The sequence below is a fragment of the Sturnus vulgaris genome, chromosome 1 (assembly GCF_052056855.1).
Source record: "Sturnus vulgaris isolate bStuVul1 chromosome 1, bStuVul1.hap1, whole genome shotgun sequence".
Classification (NCBI taxonomy): domain Eukaryota; kingdom Metazoa; phylum Chordata; class Aves; order Passeriformes; family Sturnidae; genus Sturnus; species Sturnus vulgaris.
The window spans coordinates 63,705,684-63,725,198 of record NC_142243.1 but is presented as its reverse complement, the minus strand read 5'-3'; the positions used below and the strand labels follow the sequence as shown (position 1 = coordinate 63,725,198).

Here is a 19,515-nt window from a genome sequence, read left to right as displayed (position 1 = left end):
GGTTAATTCACCTAAAGAAATAAAGCATGGTTTGAACATGATGCTCTGTTTTATTGTAAGTAGTAATAATTCTGTGGGGAAAAACTTTTCTGCCTAATCCTTGTAGTTGCTGCTTGTTTTTTATTTATAGTTCTCTTTAAGTGAAATACATGTTTAGGAATTTTGTGAAATCTTGAGACTTGCTAGCCTGAACAGAATTCTGTAATTCTGGGTAGGATGCAAAAACAAGCAGTGCTTCCTCTGTCTGTATTTTATCTAGCATGTCTGCCTTTGTCTCAGTACAACTGAAGTGTTCAAACACCTTCACAGAAATAATTGTTTGATGCTATTTAGGGTACAAAGATAAATGGGCAATGAAAGGTTGTGGAAGTGCAGAATAAGATTGGGTTTAGCTATGAAGATACAGGTAAGGATCCCATACCTTGACATAGGTAGTTGAACCAAATCCCTGGTTTCTTAAAGATGTCACAATGCTCATACTTTCACTATAAAACTCTGACAAGTGTAGTGACACAAGATAACTCATAATCTGTCTAATGGAGACAAATAGCTATGGGCATATGTCAGAATAATTAATGTTGAGTCAAGTAATTTTTTTCATTTAACAAATTGAATTGTTTCAGCTGATTATGTAGTGTGGCTTAAATGTGATGAGGGATGTTCAGAGAAGAAAATTATTACTTCTTTCCTCCACTGAATTGATGAAAATATTAAGGAAAATCTACTCCCAGAGTATGCAACGATGTCCAGCTTCACATGCTGAATTTTGCAGCCTTCCTTACAGCACGAGTCTCCTTAGCTTCTTGGACTGACTAATGCAGAATCCTCCTCAAGGCCCCCAAAACACTCTCTGGAGCAGACTATCTTAGCTACTGTGCTCCATGCCTATACAAGAAATCCTTTCTCTGTTAGATGGGGACATCTCAGCTAAGTGTGTAAAGTGATGTCACCGCTTCCTGTTACCTTGATGGAGAAACAGACAAAATGAAGGGCTCTTCAAAATTCTAGTACCTTTGCAACTTCTTGAGCTATTGCCTTCCCCAAGCAGGGGCTTAGGATGTTAGGGATGTTAAAGTTTACTGATAATAAATACAGAAATATGTAAAATTTGACTGTTAATGTTCCAAGTTGCAGTTCCCCTGAAAGAAGGGTGTAGTGAGGTGTGGTTCAGTCTCTTCTCCCAAGTACCAAGAGACAGGATAGGAGGAAACAGCCTCAAGTTGTGCCAGGGGAGGTTTAGATTGGATATTAGGAAGCATTTCTTCACTGATCAGGTGGTCAGGCATTGGAACAGGCTGCTCAAGGAAGTATGTGAGTTACCATTCCTAGAAGTACTTAAAAGACTGTAGATGTGGCATTTTGGGACATGGTTTAGTAGTGGACTTAGCAATGTCAGGGTAATGGTAGGACTCAGGGATCCCATAAGGGTCTTTTCCAACATAAATGATTCTACAATTCTGTGATAATGAGTATGTAGGGAGCCATAATGTACAGTGTGGACAATCTCAGAAGCTAATTTCCCAAATCCCATAGAGTCTGCCTTCCAGGCTAAGCTGCATGTTTTATCCTCCCAGTCCCCTTTTCAGTTTTGTTTTGTTGGGGTCTCTTCTGTTTTTTTTTAAAGATATGTATTTCTCACACCCCATCTGTTTTGCATTTTGTAAGCCTCATGGGCAGGTGCTCTCTTCTCCATGTTCCCACAGTGACTGGCAAGAGCCCATTATTGGGAGTCCAAGTTCTACTGGATTGTAATAACTACAAGAGTAACCTGGATCTCCTAAGCTTCCTTGTCCACACTATTAGCTGTAATATCACCAAATGCATGGTGAATTGCATGTGTAAGGTTTAGTATTAAAGTGATTGTGTGTGCTGTGATTTATAAATCACATCACAGTAAGAAGTGGGAACTGCTCTGGTCCCAGGCAGCAGTGCCAGATTTCAGCACATCCCTGACTAAAAATGGCTGAGCACTGCAGAACAGATTCACTGACTCAACTCTCAATGGAATTGAGAGAAAAATTGTGGTCACCCTAATATATGTTTCATGTTTGTGGCTTTAAATTATGACACAATTACCTGTTCTCTGTCAAAATGTGTTTCATTTCACAAAGGAAATCTTAAAACTTTAATTACTAAAAGGTCTCACGGCTTCCTCTTGCTACTGTAGCACAGACGTAAACTTTCAATACTTTGTAATTTACAGTCGCAGTAAAAAAGAAATTATTCCCAAAATCATAGAGTAGTCCAAGTAGAGAGGGACTTCCAGAGTTCATCTGATTTGTCTGCCACTGCTCAAAGTAGCATTGGACAGAGCAGGTTACTTGGGACTGTGTCCAGATGGGTTTGGAATATCCCCAAGGACAGAGCCTCTACCATCTCTCAGCATTCTCTTCCAGTGATTAACCACCCTCAGAATAACAGCTTCCTTCTATGCAACTGCACAAAGAGCTCTCAGTTCTCCCTGTTTCCCCCATGGCTGCCTGGCTGGTTTCTCAGAAGAGGTGTGAGCTCTCTGCCCGTGACACTTCCCTCTATCCTCATTTCTGTGCACACGATTTATGCGGCCACCCTTCCTCACGAGGTCTCTCCTGCCATGGCACCTGCACTCTTTGCTCCACCACTGCCTCCCTTCCATCACTCTCCAGCCTCTTGGTAGGAACGATTTCGCCCCATTTTTCATTCTAATCCAAGGCAATTTGAGACAGGGGAGCCACATGCAGAATCACATATGACTTAGGTGCAGCAATACTGATAGGATGGGATAATGAAGAATATTTGTGCAAAGAGCAGGCCAAGTGTAAAGGCAATAAGCAAAGAAATAACCCTCTCTCCAATGGGGAAATTATTCAACAAAAAGAAGAGTATGAGGCAGTTGTGTCCTTCTGACATTTATTGAATCTTTAAAATCTTTGATAAGAAATGCCTGCATTATGAAGATCTCAGTTGTCTGCTGCTGACAAAATGTGCCTGAACTTGTGTGTGTGTGTGTGTGTAGACATAAACATGTGCATACACAGATGGCCAAAGAAAGTACTTCTTAGTGAATAAAAATTGTTTGACTATACTTAAAAAAAAGAATCTACACAATGTGTGACCCACCCTGCATATGATCCTCAAACTGAAACATTCATACAGCATTTCTCCCACAGCACTTCAAAATTATGAGCAACAAATATAGAGTCAAATTCTGTCCTTCATCCCTATGATGGGCAGCTTATTCCAGACTGTGTTTTAATAGTCTTTCATGCACCCATGTGTCAGATTAAATAGTAGAAATGCCAACTGGATGATAATGTAGTATCATTTCTGGAAGTATTGGCTTTTAATGTTAATCTTCAATGAGATGCTTTACTGCAGGCATGTGCATGCATTAGATAACCCTGGCATGCAGAGAGTATTTTAAGACCTACATAATTTTGAAACACCCTTTAATATTTATTGAAAGTCATGATACATTCCATGCACATAAGATCAGAAGCAGATCTTCCAAGCTTGTTTTACTTCTCAAGATAGATGCCAAATTGGGAACCCATAGTATTTTGGTTTTCTAGAGGACAGTTAAAATGGCACCACAAGCTGTTCCACTGGCAGTGGAGCCTGGTCTTGGGCTGTCAGCTCACAAGGTGGAAGTGCTGTCTTCACATGCTTATCTTTTAATCTAAGATTAAATACGAGATTTCCAAAACAAATGCTGCCAGCTATTATGAATTCTGGGATGTTGAACTGTGATATCAGAAAATTCATTTTAGTTACTGAACTCCAGCGTCTGGTATCCACCATTCAAAATCAACCTGTTAAATCAGAGGCAACTTTAATTTGTAACTACTTCTCTCTCACTTTCTATTTATCCACTAATGATTGGAAAAAAAAAGAAAGCTGCATTCTTAAGCTTTGGATTTAAGCAACGTCATTCTATATCCACAAAATAAGAGACTTACCCTCTGTAATTCATGATTTTGTAGCAAACAACATGCTTACAGATTTTCACATTGAGTTAGCTGCTGCTTAGAAGGAGGAAGAAGTGCATATAAGATTAGATTCAAAGCAGTTCCGTGGAATGTATCTGACCCCTTTATGCTACACAGTGGGAGAGGAAAAAAGCAAATCCTGGCCTTGATGTCAAAACAATGTAAACTCCTTTTAGTATGTTGACTTGTGGAAGAAGTGAGGCATGAAAACAAAAGCACAGAGCCCTCAGTAGTGACAGTGAATATTTTATCTTACCAAGGGAAAGCAACAAGAGACCAAATCCTTAAAGCATATGCCGTGCTGACAGTGCGCTCTCGCTGTGACAGTAATGGTATTTGCAATCCCAGCTGCACTCAAGCCTGTGCTGTAAAAGCACCCATTCCTCAGAGTGAGTGTTGCCCTTTACTGGCCCTTAGCCAGACGAAGAGCTCTTCTCTGTTGCTCATGTTGCCCTGTAGAAACGGATGTTTAAACAATTATTTCTCTTCCCCGAAGTGAAATTGGAGAGATTTTGGTGTCATTTGCTCTTCTGAAATTTTCACAGTGCTGTGACTGTAGCTTTTTGCACATAAAACAACCATTCTCTGGCTTTTTACAAATGTCTGCTATAAGTGTTGTTCTGAAATTCAGAGAGTGGATCCTCATAGAAATGTTGAAGCAAAAGTACCACTGTTACTGCAGTGTTGTTGTTTGAGAGTGGTTGGGAAGAATGTTCAGAGGGTGATTCAGGGCTATGACTAAAAGTATTCACCAGTAGCTGTAAGAGATGGTTTTGAATAAGTCTAATGAGCTAAGAGTTGGTGAGCCAATTAAAGAAAAAGGAATTTGCTCCTCTGGGAATATGAATGTATATGCTCTCTGTTTTTTCCTAGCACCCATTTGTTTGTTTTTCTCTCCCGATTAAGGCATAAGATTCAGAGGGAGCTGGAGAACGTTGTTTATAAATTATGGAGTTACTGCCTCATGATAACCATTCTGCCATCAAAAACATCAGTTCTTCACTAATCAGCTCTTTCTTCGTTTCTCTATCCTTTGTTTAAAATTGTTCTCCATCACTGCATCTACTCCCAGCCCGGGTCTTTTTGTGGAGACCCAGTCATCCTACAGTGACTTCTTGTTTCCTACTTCATATTTGAGCAATTCCAGAAGTTTTGGGTGATTCACAAATGACATTACATGGTAGTATTTGAAAACATCCCAGTATTACTTTAGAGAGAGAGCTGTGAAGAATGCATGTGATGAGCTTCAGAGAAAGTAGGGAAGCAATGTGGATTGTGGTGTGGTAAAGGAGGGATAAGCAGGAGGCACAAATTAAATCCTGTAATTATACATAGTTCCTTCTAAGTGTGACCAGTTGGGTTCTGTGCTATCCAGAAGTAAGAATGGCAATCGGGTCACTTCCAGCTCAGCTTCATTCTGAGGTTTGATGTCCTGTTTCAGAGCTGGTGGCAGGCTGCTTGGAGCCCTGTCCACAACTGCAGCCAAGCCCACAGCAGAGCTTCCAGCAGTTCCAGGCTCCCAGGCAAGTTCTGGTTTCAGCTCAGACCCAGCATGCCCTCAGTTCCCACATATCCATTGCTATTGCTACCTAGGCTTGGTGAATTTAGGCTGGGAATTACTCACATTTCTGCCATCACATTTCTGACTGTACTGTAGGTATCCATTTTATCCTCACCCTATAGGCTTTTTGTAATAGGAACATAATGTAGATAGGCCAAAATGATCTAAAAAAAATTTGCAACTAAGTTTTTTTATTAAGTTGCTAAACTGTAAATTACCATTTATCCAAATGACTAGATTTCTCTTCTAGGTATGCATTGATGTCCAGGATATAGCTTGAACCTCTAGAAATTTCTAAAAATGGTAATACACTGGTTTTGTTTCAATTCAATCACTAACTAAACCCTCTAAAAGTAAGAGCATGGCTTCTGACCTCATTGTAGCATGAGTTCTCTCCCCAGGTGATTATCAAGCAAAGATAGTCCTAAAGTAATGGAGGGGAAAGGAATGCCATAGAGAAGAGTTTCTTAGGAGGGAGAGGGTAGGATTTAAGAGTGGATTTAAGGATTTAAGAGTGCCCCACTTCTCTTGTAATTTTAAAATTCTCTTTTACAGATCGACTTTCTGGTCAAGCTGCAGATGCTTTTGTTTGAGTAGCCTCAACTTCCCTATGGACTCAACAGATGTACCACGAAATGGCACTGCTCACTGGGAATGCAGATCCTGAGTTCAGCTCCCGCTCCTTCAACAACTTGGAAAACCTGTGTGAAGTGCAAACCAAGAAAGGATTCTTCTACAAAAAGGCCAAACTTCTGCATCCTGGAGAGGACCTGTGCTGCTTAGCCCGCTTGGATGACCGGTCCAGGTTTGTGATCATCAACGTAGGTGGTATTAAGTACAAAATTCCCTGGACCACCTTGGAGAACTGCCCCTTGACCAGGCTTGGGAAGCTAAAATCTTGCAACAATTACGATGAGATCATGGACATCTGCGATGATTACGATGTTAGCTGCAATGAATTTTTTTTTGACCGTAATCCTAGTGCCTTCAGAACGATCATGACATTCCTGACGGCTGGGAAGCTGAGGCTTCTCAGGGAGATGTGTGCTCTTTCGTTCCAGGAGGAGCTTGTGTACTGGGGGATAGAAGAGGACCACCTGGAGTGGTGCTGTAAAAAGAGACTGCGACAGAAAGAGGAAGAGGCAGCTGAGGCCAGGCTGTTTGAAAGGGAGATGGTTTTTAATGAAGCCACGCAATGTGCCTTCCAGGACAGCAGCCGACTGAGTCTGTGCATGCGAAAGCTCAGGGATATGGTGGAGAACCCCCACTCAGGGATCCCAGGAAAGATCTTTGCTTGTATTTCAATCTCTTTTGTTGCCATCACTGCTGTCAGCCTCTGCATCAGCACCATGCCAGATGTCAGAGAAGAAGAGGATCGGGTAAGTGCAGCTTTTCTTTGGGATAGAGCGTGTTTTGCATTGTTGTCTCCTCAGGAAAGGTGACAGGCAAAATCACTCCAGTGATTGTGTTCAGTATAAGTGATGTGGAGGGCTGGCTGGGTAGAGCACAGAAAGCATTATGTCACCTAAAACTGAGGCAAGATTGGGTCAAACTCTGCCCTGCCAGCCCAGCTTAGCCAGTTCACACCAGCAGATTGCCTTACCCACCAGATTTGTTTTCTGACATGTCTAACCAGATGACAAACTAGCTACTCTGGAGATAAAACCCAGCCTCTCTTGTGATTTAATGTTTTGAGGTTAGGTTTAAAGCTAAGAGATCAATTTTCCCTAAAGGTACTTTAACAATTTGAATGAACTCTCAGTGTGCCAGTGTAAAAACCACATCTAAAGTATTTTGATGATACAGGGTGATGTAAAGGCCAGGGAAGCTGAGGCAGCAACTTAACAACAGAAACAGAGCAATTGTCCCAATTTTCAGACCTGCTTAGTATTCTCAAGTGTAAGCTGTGGATGATTCATGCCCTTGAAAATCAAATCTTACAGATATTTTGTTTATTCTTTAGTTCATCAAATTTCCTAAGGGTTTAGTCCTTTTTTTTGTGCAAGCAGTTCACTTCCCTAGGATTAATTGTATGTAGGCCAGTGAGAGCTCATCCGAAAAATGGTAGAGGAGGACATTCACATTTTCTTCACATACATGCTGAAATGCAACCTGAGCAGTTGGGGCTGGGGACATTTTGAAGAATTCATGCCTTCTCTAGTTTTACCCGAGTCCAAGCTTGACACTAAATGTTTGGGCTTATTTCCCAGCCCCGTGGTCATCAAATGTGATTGTGAACTTCAGCTACTAAGACAGTACTGCAGCCCATGAGGTGCTGCCTCTCAGCTGAAGGCTGGGCCCTCCTGGAAGCAGCTCTTCCCATGTGCTGTCACCCAGGGGTGGATGGTTTGTGCCCCACTGCCAGGAGCAGACAACAGGGTGATCATCCCCAGACCACAGGCGTTTGTTGTTATGTCACCCTGAAAGTGAAATGCACACTGATGGAAAATGGATCCAGCTGCTCCAGAGAGACCCCAGCATCTGACTAAGCACCCTGTGTACAGTTAAACCCTTTTTTGTTTGCCAGGTCTGCCCATGTTGCATCTCAGCTGAGTAGTTTGATTTGGAATCAGACTCATTCAGGAGCAGCCAGGGAAAAAGATAAAACATTTGGTATGTTGACAGATACATGATCTGTTATCAGATCTTTATTTTAAGGGCTTTTTCTGATTTAAAATTTGAGGATGGTGGTACTGGGTACCAGTTAACACTATGTTGTCCGAATAATGTTTTTTAAGATATCATTTCCAAAACACATGCCTTTTACTGTAATTAACCATCAGGGCTCCAGAATCCTGAATCCTAAGCACAAGAGATATTTTACTGTCGAAAACTGAGATATATTTAGTGTTTAATTGTTCACAGGTTTAAGTGAGAGTTGAACAATTGCTTTAAGAATTAGAAGAGGTTAGGAACCTTATGTTTTTACTAATGGTCTGAACATAAATAGAGACTCATAATATTAGGCTAATATTTTTTGGGTGGAGCAGGATAATAATGAGGATAGAGCAAGCATATGAGAGAAGCCTGGATTTCTTGGTAAGCTGGAACCATTAGAAGAAGCACATTTTCATAATTAAATGCAAAATTTTGCAATAAAGATGAATGCAGGCTTGTTTGTGTAAAAGCAGGAACTCTGGTTCCCAAAATGAGGCTCTAAATAATATTTAGGGTACAAGCTATCATAAATTCCTATTGCAGCATAAAGTCAGAAGGGTTAATGCCATCCTTTAATACCTAAGCTGGGGAGTATTTATAAGAAACTAGATTTTTTGTGCCTCTATGCAGCATTGACGAGACTGACACTAGAATATTGCAGTCAGTTCTCACATTCATATTTTTTATGGTGTTTTGAAAAATTGGAAGAGGGCTAAAAAACTGTAAATCTTAGACACCTGGAGAAAATGCCATACAATAAGAAACTTGAACATTTCAGTTGACTTAAATTATTGGAAGATGAGTGGATTAGGCACATAAGTGGATTTTTTATGAGGGGAGAAGAACTATATCATCTAAAAGACCTTTAAATTAAGCAGAGGGATGATGTATGGATAAAAGCTGAATCCTTATAAATTTATATAGGAAACTATATGCCACTATTTAATACCAAGGTGATTCATTACTGGGACAGACTAGGAAGAGAATGAGTGGATTTTGTACTTCTAGACATTTTCACTTAAAAGCTCAGAACCCTTTTGTTTAGTGCTCAGCTAAACAGACTCAACTTCAGTCAAAAGAAAAGCATCAATTGCAGACCAAGTTACAAAGGTGAAATTCTTGCAATACTGAGAAGCTCAGAATAAATTAGCCAACATTCTTCTGTGCACTTAAATTCTAAAAGCACAGAGCTCCTGCAAATAATGTTCGTTCTGCACTTTGCACAGGGAAGGTCTCTGGACAGACTGGAAGTGGTTATTTTGTTTGATACAAAGGTGGATCTCTTGCACACGGGGCTGGTGAAGGATCACTTCTGGAAGGCAAGGAATAGGCATCTGCCCACTTGGAATCACTTGTGGAGTCTGGGACCGTGGCTGCAGACTCCCTGGGTGTACTCCCTGTGTGGCTTAGCAAGCCAAGGCACCTCTGTGAGTAACAGGTGTGGACACAAGAGAGCACATGTGAATTCAAATTCGTGGTAATCATCCTGAGCTGTATCCCCAGCATCTAGATTAAAATTTGTGCCCAGGGATAGCTTTTTGGTCTGGCTTTGCAGTCTCCTAACAAGCAGAAAAAGGATGTGCATCCCTCCTGACTAAGGAACAAATAAATAGTAAATGCTATTTCAAGGGCACACCATACTCAGTGTGCACATTTTCCAGGCTTTCTGGTTTTGGCATTGCTGTTGTTATGGTTCTGTGTGAGGGCTGTCATAGGTGCTCTGGCTAACAAACGGTGGCCTTTTCCTTGAGCTGGCATTACTGCAGAAAACAAAAGCTCTATGTGCCATCTATCTGTCCTGGTATTGCTTCAGGGAAAGACAGAGAAGCCAATAATGAAAAAAAAAGAAACCATGCTGGGGAGCAATTTTCCATACTCTGATCCTTTAATGCCATCTGAATGGACCAGCTGTTACACCCAGTGATGTCCTGCAGAGGTGTAAATGACCTCACACAAGATGTAAGTTAAAGTAAGTAAGTTAGAAGTAATTGTCAGGTGGGTGAGGAGATTATTTTAGGTGCCTGCCTATCTCTTTTATAATAGAGCAGAAGACTCAATCATACATTTTGTTAACTTTATTAGCTGCTCCAGGTGTTCTGGATGACAGTGGCAATCCCTGGTGGTTTAACAAGAGTGGGAAGGTTCATGCTCCCCTCTGCTGTAGATACTTGTTCTTACTAAAGGTCACCTTGATTCACCTTGAGTGTTAGTCTTTTTTGGAAGTAATATCGTGTATTTCAGATGCTGCACAATTGTTAGTAGAGTTAACAGGATCAGATCCTGAACTACTTTTCACTTAACAAAGAAGGATATATATTTAGTCTTTTTTTTTTTCTCGTTTAGCTTTTATTGACTGATTAAATTAAATAAAATCCACCAATCCAGTAATGTGTATAATAGCTCCTAGAAATTTCAGGAAAGAGATACTTCAAGTATGTGAACAAACATGTGAAGGCAGTCAGGTTCTTCCATGTGAAGCAACAAGATTGACAAACTTTTTATTTCGAAATTTCCAGAATGGGAGATTTCAATGCAAGATTTCGATTTAATGGTGAAAAGTCTCCTCTAAAGGCAAAATCTGCTGAGACAAATCATAGCAGAAGCCCTCAGGCATCAGGCTCTTTCAAGACCACCACAAAGTCATCTCAAAGACATAAAAATAGCCAGAGGCAGAGTATCCTCAAGGCATTTTAGGCATATGCTACCTTTAAGTGGACTTCTCACCTCTCTAAACAAATGGCAGGCATTGAGTGACTCAAAGAAAGCAGCTAATGCATCAGAGAAGTCTTAAACCACTCGGGGATACATTACAGCAAAAGCTCTAAACACAAACTAAGAGCTAAACAACCAAAAAACATTGAGAGAGATTCAGCTGAAAGCCAGATGGTCATCATACTAGACTCTTCATTTTTTTCTTGGTGGAAACAGAAATGTCAACCATTTCTATCTGAGGATGAATCTTCTCTCTTCTGTTAGAGAGCAGCCTTTGTCGTCACAGAAGAAAAAGTGGAACTTAGAGAATAATACCAAACATCCTGTCCTGATTCAAAAAAGCATTTATAGCCTGAGACCCCTGAGCTCAGTCATTTGTAGCAGCACAGTGCAAAACAGGAGAAGCAGATCAGAGAGTTCATTCTTCACCGTGCTTCATAACGTGTTGGGAAAAGCCAGCCTAATTAAAGATGCTGTGATAGGAAGTTACAGTTCAATAACCTTCAGCTGAAGTACATTACAACAAAGAGACTTATAAATAATGAAGTTAATAATAGCTCGTAAAAAACCAAAAACTATTTAACCTTCTAAGCTCAATTTACACACTGTGCTTCAACTTCCATAATGCTGAGGATGGGGAATAGGTAAATTGTGAATGTGCATTTTAAACAATCTTGTGGCTAATGGTTTCATTTCACAAAGGTACACACAAAAGTAATCTCAGACAAGGTTTAGAGAGTCTTGTATAACGATTCTCAATAGCTTTTCATAGACAAACTGTTCTGTAGGAGGCTGGATGAGCAGACAGTGAGGTTGACTTGTCCAGCTGTCCAGGGCTGGGCTCCTCCAGTGCAAGAGAGACACAGACAGGCTGGACAAGGTCCAGTGGTGCTTGCTGTCCTAAGATGGCACTCTGCTTGAGACTCTGGAATTACTGGAGAGCTCATTTTTATGACTTTATCTCTTTCCTGACTGTTCAGTTGTTGTTCTGCATGTGATACTGAGACCTTAATTTTAACTTAGAGCCACATGTGATGCATAGATGGTTTGTTTTCATGAATGAAGGTATTAATAAAATTGCAGGTTGTGCTTTTGCTTTCATTGTAGAATAAACTGTTCTAGAAATTGCAGCACAGTCAACAAAAAACATGTCTTAAAAAAATATCTCCCTGCTGGTGTTACAGATAACTATTTATAGTGTATAGGCACCAAGGGTAACTTTTTATAAAAAGAATCTTGGGGAATTGGACTAACTAATTTCCCTGGGGATCATCTGAGAATTTGTTATACCACTCTCAGCTCTGCTGTTGAAATGCAAAAATCATAAGCTGTAACAGTATCACCACTTTTGGCGTCTAAACTGATCTACTGTACTTGTACTCTATATTGCTAATTTGCATTTTGTGTCTGCTCCAGACTCCTCAGGCCACAGCTGGCTGGAGGCCAGGGAAAGACCAAATGACTCAGTAGCAATGGTCACCTGCATTTTCTCCATCGTGCATAAGGAAGTTCCTGTAGGCACATGAGATTCATATTCAGTTTAATATTCACATGTCCTTGCTTAAAGGACATAGGACTCAGAGCACTGCAGAACTCTATTTTAACTAAAAATAAGGCATTTCTTGTTTTTTTTCCTTTCATAAGCCAAAGTAGGTTTTCTCCTCAGATAGTACTTAAGTCAAAATAGTAGCACACACTAAAACACAAGCTTTGAGAGCACCCTTCACTCATAGTTTCAGTTATCAGCAATAAGCAAAAGTTGCTTTTTTGTTGAAGTCCTCAATTGGCCTCATGTAGTTCTGTCACCTGTCCTGTGTAGTCCTGCCTTTAGATTGGGAATGCTGTGGAACAGAATATCTTAAACACACAATGTCTATGGCCATCATAATAACAGAAATAAAACTACATCTCTCTGCTGTTCAAGTACTGGGTACCTTCCTCCTGCCTCACCTGCAAGATGTGTTTCTAGGCAAGGAAATTCTTTTTGCAAGTGAGACCAACTTAGTTCATGCTGAATCCAAAGTGAGGAGTAACTGCAAAGCTCTCAAGTCTGAGTCATCCTAGTGCAGTCTCCCAACTCCTCCCTGATGGTCAGAGACATTTGCTAGGCAAGTTGTCTTTCAGACAGCTCAAGACTGTCTGAAAGCAGTGGGAAGTGATGAGGTTTGGTTTTAGTAAGTGACATTGCTTCTGTGTGACATGCAGACAGCATTAAAATCACAGAGCTGAGAACCTCTGCAGTGCTCCATCTAAACCTTAGGTGTCAAGTTCTGTGGGGCTTTTTGATGGTGTGCATCTTTTACCTGGCTCCCATGGAATTTGTAAGTGTGAGACCAATGGCAAAATGTCCTTTGCAAATATCAAGAAGTGGTGACCATGTCCTTTGATCATTTTCCTGGGAACTGTCTCTGAGTATCTGAATGATACACTCCCTAATATAAAAGAATACGTTTATTTGTTTTTGCTTTGTGGATCTGAATCCAAATCCCTCCTTTCCTGCTTGTCCAAATCCAGCTGTTGTATGGAGCATATCTCAGTATCAGTTTATTTGGCCAAGTTCAGGATTGCTGTATTCACACACTGAGGAGACACATTGGATACAGGAGTCCTCAGCATCTCTGCTGCACAGCTCACTGCCCTCTGCACCAGCTCTGCCAGCTCTGCCCAGGATCCCTGCTGCCTGCAAAACCCCTGGTCATACAGCACACCATGTGCCAGCTTTTCCAGCTCTTTTATGAGACAGTCCTTCCCCTTTACAAGGCTGCCTTCATCTGTCCTAATGAATAGAAAATGTTTGAAGGAATGATTGGTTGTTCTTGCTATTGGTTGTGTGGACAGAGTGCTGGATAACAACTGGCTGTATTTAGTCATGACTATATTTGGAGAGATTCTTCTCCTTGGCTTGCTTGCTCTTCTTGGGGGGGGGGGGGGGGGGGGGAATTGCTTTCTGCAGTTGTCCCACACCTGGGAAAAAAAAAATCCAAACAAAAATCCAGCCTTCCTGCTTCATTGAAGCTCTCTAAACTTTAGCAGATGTACCTGGTTGTTCCATCATGGCAGCTGCTTCAGGAGCAGATAGAGGAACCATGGTCCCAGTAAGAAAATCATCCTCTGTTCTCTCAGGAGGGTTAGGAGGAATGTTGTATTTCTTCCTCTAAGAATTTCCCTTAGATTGGGGGTGAGGTCACAGCACTGTGTGACAGGTTTACATAGAGTCCCTTAGTGAATCTTCTGCAGACCTTCTGCTCAAAATTCCCCCCTCAGTGAAGTCACCACCTGAGCTCTCCATGCCTGGAGATCCATCCATGAATCTCACTGCAGTGCCTGCTGTTGGGTTGCATTTTCCAAGAAAAGAGAGAAATACTTACAGGTCAAGGAGCTGGCCTGGAAGATTTTGAGGACAGTAGGTTACAGTATAGACTTTGGGTGCCACCTGAGATTTTCTGCAGTGTTTCAGGCTTACAAGTATAAAAATGGAGAGTGTTTCTCTGCACTGCTTAGGAACAAGGCAAGAGTTGACTAAGATAAAATTACTTTTGACTTGTTAATAACTTTATTCTGTGCCAACGAACTCCTTCTGTCTGCAGGATATCGTCTCATGAATAAATAGCAAACTTAGGTCTTCTTTTAAATATTATATAAATATGCTGCAATGTAACATTAGTGATAAATAATTAAACAGCTAAAACTATTTCAAAAAAGCACTGGTAACTTTGTCACATTGTTAACTGGTTTATATTTGATGCACTGTGGCTCACCCAGCAAAATATGCTCCACGTTTAATTTCTTTTAATATCTCTCTGGTTCCACCACCATAAGGATCTATCCCTCACAGTGGGCTTATTCTCCAAACTTCCAGGTAAATCATCCAGGGAGTCTCTGAAGCAATCTCACAATAATAGTTGCTTGGCCTTTAGACATGTTTGTGAAATTACTACAGCTACTCATCACAGCCTAATATCCTGGGGGTACAGCACAGCTCCTGTATTCCTTAGATTGCTCCACTGCCTTTTGCAAGAGAGCTTGGATGCTGTGAGCTTATTGAGTACTGTCCCAGTGTTCTGAAAGAGAAAACTCCTTCGTTTATTTGAAATGAAAATATAATCTGGAAATTTCATTTCAGAGCTCCAGGATACATTGCTATCAGTTCTGGAGGTTTGGAATGAAAGAAAGCAGGCAGATTTACATTTGGCTACACCTCATATAGCTAGGCTGAGGTAATGAGCTGATTCATGTGTACGGCACTTAGAAGAATTGCATTAAATTATTCAACATTATAAATGCTTGCATTTTCATTGCCTAGAGTGGGGCAATGGAGATGAAACATAAAAGTTTTTTAAACTGGAGTTTTTTGCAGTGTCCATGGAGACATTTATAGTCAAGACAAATTGAGTGGAATACAGATGGAAAAAAATGGTTATAAGATTTTTTTGCAAAAGTTTTTAAATAAAGTTTTGAGAAAGGACCAGGAGAAAACTATAAAGCTGTTAGGTTTTCTAACAGTAAGCATAATATTAGTTCCAAGTAAAAACATCAAAAACATGGTATTGAGTACAATCAGTCACATTTTTATGTAGTCTGTGTAGAACACTACTCATTAATCAAATTAAATATAATTTTTGGGGTTATAAAGTTTTCAGAAGAAAGTAACTTCTGATGTAGGTAAGACATTTGAATTAGTGTCGCACAACATTCTTCCTTAATAAAAAGCGATTTTCAAAAATTAGCTTCCTTATTGCTTAAAAAAATTCCCTTAGATCTCATAATAGCAGAAAATCAGCATAAGACATCAGGTAAGGCTTGAGATGCTGTGTCCAGATTGATATCCATTTGGCAGGCAAATTGAAAAAAGTTTTAAAAATGGTTTAAAGTCTGAAAGTTCTACTTTATACTGAGACACTAGAAGTGCCTTTAATGCAGTGGGAATCAAAATAGGAGAATGTCTGTGGGCAGCAGTGAACTGAAATAACTGAAAGCTGTGGCTGGACAAATTCATGCTCTGAATTAAAGTGTGCTACAGTGTGGGTAATTAACAATGGAAACCATGCCTGCATGCATCTTACAGAGCTTTTAAGTACAATCTGTCAGTCCTAAATATTACAACTCAGCTCAGCTGAAGCCATGCATATGATTCATGAGCCACTTGGCAAGATCCTCTGCTCCACAGGGGATCAGCTCAGGAGCCTCTTCTGCCCTTCCATTGCTATCCTGTCCCTGGCCTGCTGGTGCAGGAGGTGCCAGCAAGGATGCTGTACATCTTCTCACTGTCTGGGACCTCCTTGGCCCTCGTGAATATTCAGACCTGAAGGCATCAGTAGGATGAAATGAGCAGTGACAGTTCATAATTGTGATTAAAGGCAAGGGCAGCCAGAAAAAGCTCAGAAGCCTGGAAGCTCTCTGACATGAGTGTGGTCCCACGAAGCAGCATCCAAACCCAGATGTCTTGTCCAGCACTGACTCTGTTTGTAAGGGGTGCCACAGAGGCAGGGACATGTACTGGTGGGGCTTAGCCACAGCCCAAACAGGCTGTTCACCAGGACATGTGCCAGCCCACCCCTCTGGCCATTCACTCACCCTTCCATAACAATCCCTTTGCCTCTGCCCCGCCTCATTTCCTGAGCCTGGATTCAAACAGGAAATACAGAGAATAGTGTGAAGGTCCCAGCCATCCAGTGCATCCTGAGCTGTGCTGGGAAGCTGGCACCTGGTAACTGGGTAGAGGTGATGGCGAGAGAAATTGCAGCACTCTCCCGAAAAGTTCCTGCTCTGACTGTCTGTGAGCAGACACTGCAGAGATTTTCCCCCAGTCTGCAGCTCGTTGCCTTCATAGACAGTAGAAATGTTTTAAGGTAAACTCTTGTATGCTGCACTGCTGTCACAGAAAATTCTGTTTTTACTGCTGCCTTAAGCAGAAAGAGAGAATATGAAAGCGTGTGTGGTTTCTCTGTGGTCACATCCACTCGAAAAGCCCATCCCAGCTGAGAGCATTTCAGTGCAAGGGCACTGCAGGAGCTCACTGCCAGCTGTGCCTGAGCTGCTACCAGCAGGAAGGCAAATCTTCCCACAGGCAGCACACGCAAATCCTTCCTTTGCTCTCAGATAAGAGGATAAAGGGAGGGGGGAGAGATGCAGGTTTGGAAAAAAAGTCAAAGGAAAACAGTAAGCTTGATTCTGTCCTCCTTTCCTCCAAGGGAAGAAAGAGACACCCCCTGATCTTACAGCAGGTTACAGGGTTGCAGGAGCCAGTAAAATTAATATGGGTCACTAAAACAGAGCCAGCAGTGAGTGGGAGGCAGGAGGAGAAGAGCTTCAAAAAATGATTGAAAGAAGGGAGAAACTGGGGTAAATAAGAGGGAAAATACACTTTAAAATGCTATTAAGAATCAGTTGATCTTTTAACATACATAATTAATAAGTGAGAGAGAGAGGGAGGACAAGACTGAGGTTCTTTTATAGTGTGGGACAAGCTTGAGGAGAAGAAGATGGGAAGAGGATGCTGGGTTTAGGAAGACCACAGTTCTAGGTAGTGGATACCTGTGGGTATCTGTGAGCACAGCCAGGTACCACCACATCATATTTTCCCAGGTATTAGGTAGGTGTGAAAGCATTGGGAATGCTCCTTCTTTGTCACACGGCCCTGTCTCCCTTGGGCTGGTTCTTTTGGAGGGGTGTGCAGATGTTCCCATTCCCTGGGGAAACTGTTCAAACTGCACCCAAGTGCCCTTGGCAGGAACTCAGCCCTGCTCTGATTCTGCAGTTTTATGCTGGTTTGGTTTAAGGGAGATAGCCTTCATCTTTATTTCTGCAATCCTGCCCTGTCTGTGAGGAGCAGGTGTGCTGCAAGTGCCAAGTTCCATTGCTCAAGCTTTTCCGAGTGCCAACTGAGTCTGTCTTGTTTTCAGGATAGAAAATACAGTTCTTCAGAAATCAGATTTGCTAAGCTGCAGTGTACTGGGGCCTCTTCACATGAAAGCTCAGGATCAAGCATTTTCTTAGATTTACAGATACTGGATTTTTTTTAAAAAAGCATTGTAAACTTCCAAGGCTCTGATGCCTCTATCAGAGCTAGAAAAGAGAGGGGGCTGAGAAGGAAGATTTCTATTAATGTAAAACCAGGGGAAGAGTGGAACACTTGTCAGCAAGGACACTCCTAGTGCTTTATTATTCTCCTGGGGATTTTTTACTTTCAATTTCCATGAAAAAGTGGGTCAAACCCAAGAAAAACATTCTGGAAATCTGGAAATCTGGAAATAGAAAATTCAAGGTAATTTTAGTCAGAAATACTAGGAACATTGGTGTTTCTAAATTGAAACTGTTCTTTGAAGGACACCTTGGCTTGGTGAAATCATCCTTCTTTTTCCTGCCTTCCTGCCTCTGTCGGTGGCAGTGACTGATAAACAAATCCTCTGTGCTGAGCTGCCCTCTGAGGCCAGGCTGGGCAGGTTGTGCCTGGTCCAAGCACAGCGGGCTGTGCAGGAATCGTGGGCACACCTGGAGCCCTGTGTCACCCACGGGTGTTCCCCAGAGAGGGGTCAGCTGCAGGGCAGAGACAAGCAAGCCCTATGGGCTGTGGTCTGTGAAATCCTGCCTCGAATGCCATGGGAGCTGAGGACTTTCAAATACAATACCTTGTTCTCCCGCTAGTGTGTCTTCCTGTGTAGCTATTCACCTTCAGACAGTTTTCCAATGGCACTGAATTGTTGTAAAATTGCCAAAGCAGACCCCAGGTTGATTTAGAATATTTGTTCAAGCAAGCAGCAGTAAATCTATTCTTCTACACATAGGTTGTAATTCTCTAAATATCAGTAACAGCCTGCTTATGTCTTACACTCATGCATGGACAAAAGCTGTGGACCAGCCAGGTGGGGATCTCAGACCCCAAGGGCCAACTCCAGCAGCACCAAGAGATCATTTCCTTTGCCAGCCAAACCTTATGGACAGGTAGGACCTGGAAGGGTGCTCTGAGGTGAGTGCAGACCCCTGTTCTCATGGGAGCTACAACACATCCCCAACCCTCCAACTGAGAAGCTTCATCTAAAAGATCTCTGGTCTTCCCTGTTCTTGCAGGGGGTCTTTTTTGGAACCTCGTGTGTCTTCTAAAGTCCAAGTTCTGAAAGCTGGTGTAGCTATTTCTTCTCTGGCCAGCACTGGGTTCCCTTTGCACGTAGCCAGTACAGACTGAACATGTGAGGTCCCTTTCCTTTACTCTCCTACCTACCCTGCTGTTACTGCAGTTATTCAGCTGATGGTGCTGCCCTTCCCAGCCACTCCTGCACCACATTTTCTGCAGAAAATGATACCCAGGCTCTATTGCTCCTCCTTATGTTATGGTATAGCCCCTCACCCCTGCTGTGTGGGGTGATCAGAGTGGGAGATCAGAGCAGCAGGCTGGTGGAGCTCACACGGTTTCCTTAAGCCATTGTTTTCCCAGCCACAGTCACAGAGTCTGAGGAGCTTTAAGACACTGGATGTCTTGACACCTCCCCCAGCCTCTCTAGATGAGATGCTGTGCTGTTCCTGATAGGCATCTGAAAATTGATAGTGTTCTGTTTCATAGATATTTCATGGTCTGTTTTATTCTTTCTGTGTTTCCTGCTTCTTGCTGATTTTAGGTTT

General features: G+C 41.8%; 1 protein-coding gene across 1 annotated transcript in view; it reads left to right on the top strand.

Annotated features, from left to right (window-relative positions):
* The window catches only part of KCNG2 (potassium voltage-gated channel modifier subfamily G member 2), a 52,436-nt gene that overhangs the window by 23,405 nt on the left and 9,516 nt on the right, over positions 1-19,515 (top strand). Inside the window, exon 2 of the mRNA XM_088168429.1 lies at positions 6,085-6,908. Coding sequence (XP_088024555.1) covers positions 6,153-6,908 — 756 coding nt within the window. The 5' untranslated portion in view covers positions 6,085-6,152. The remainder of the gene's footprint in view (positions 1-6,084; positions 6,909-19,515) is intronic.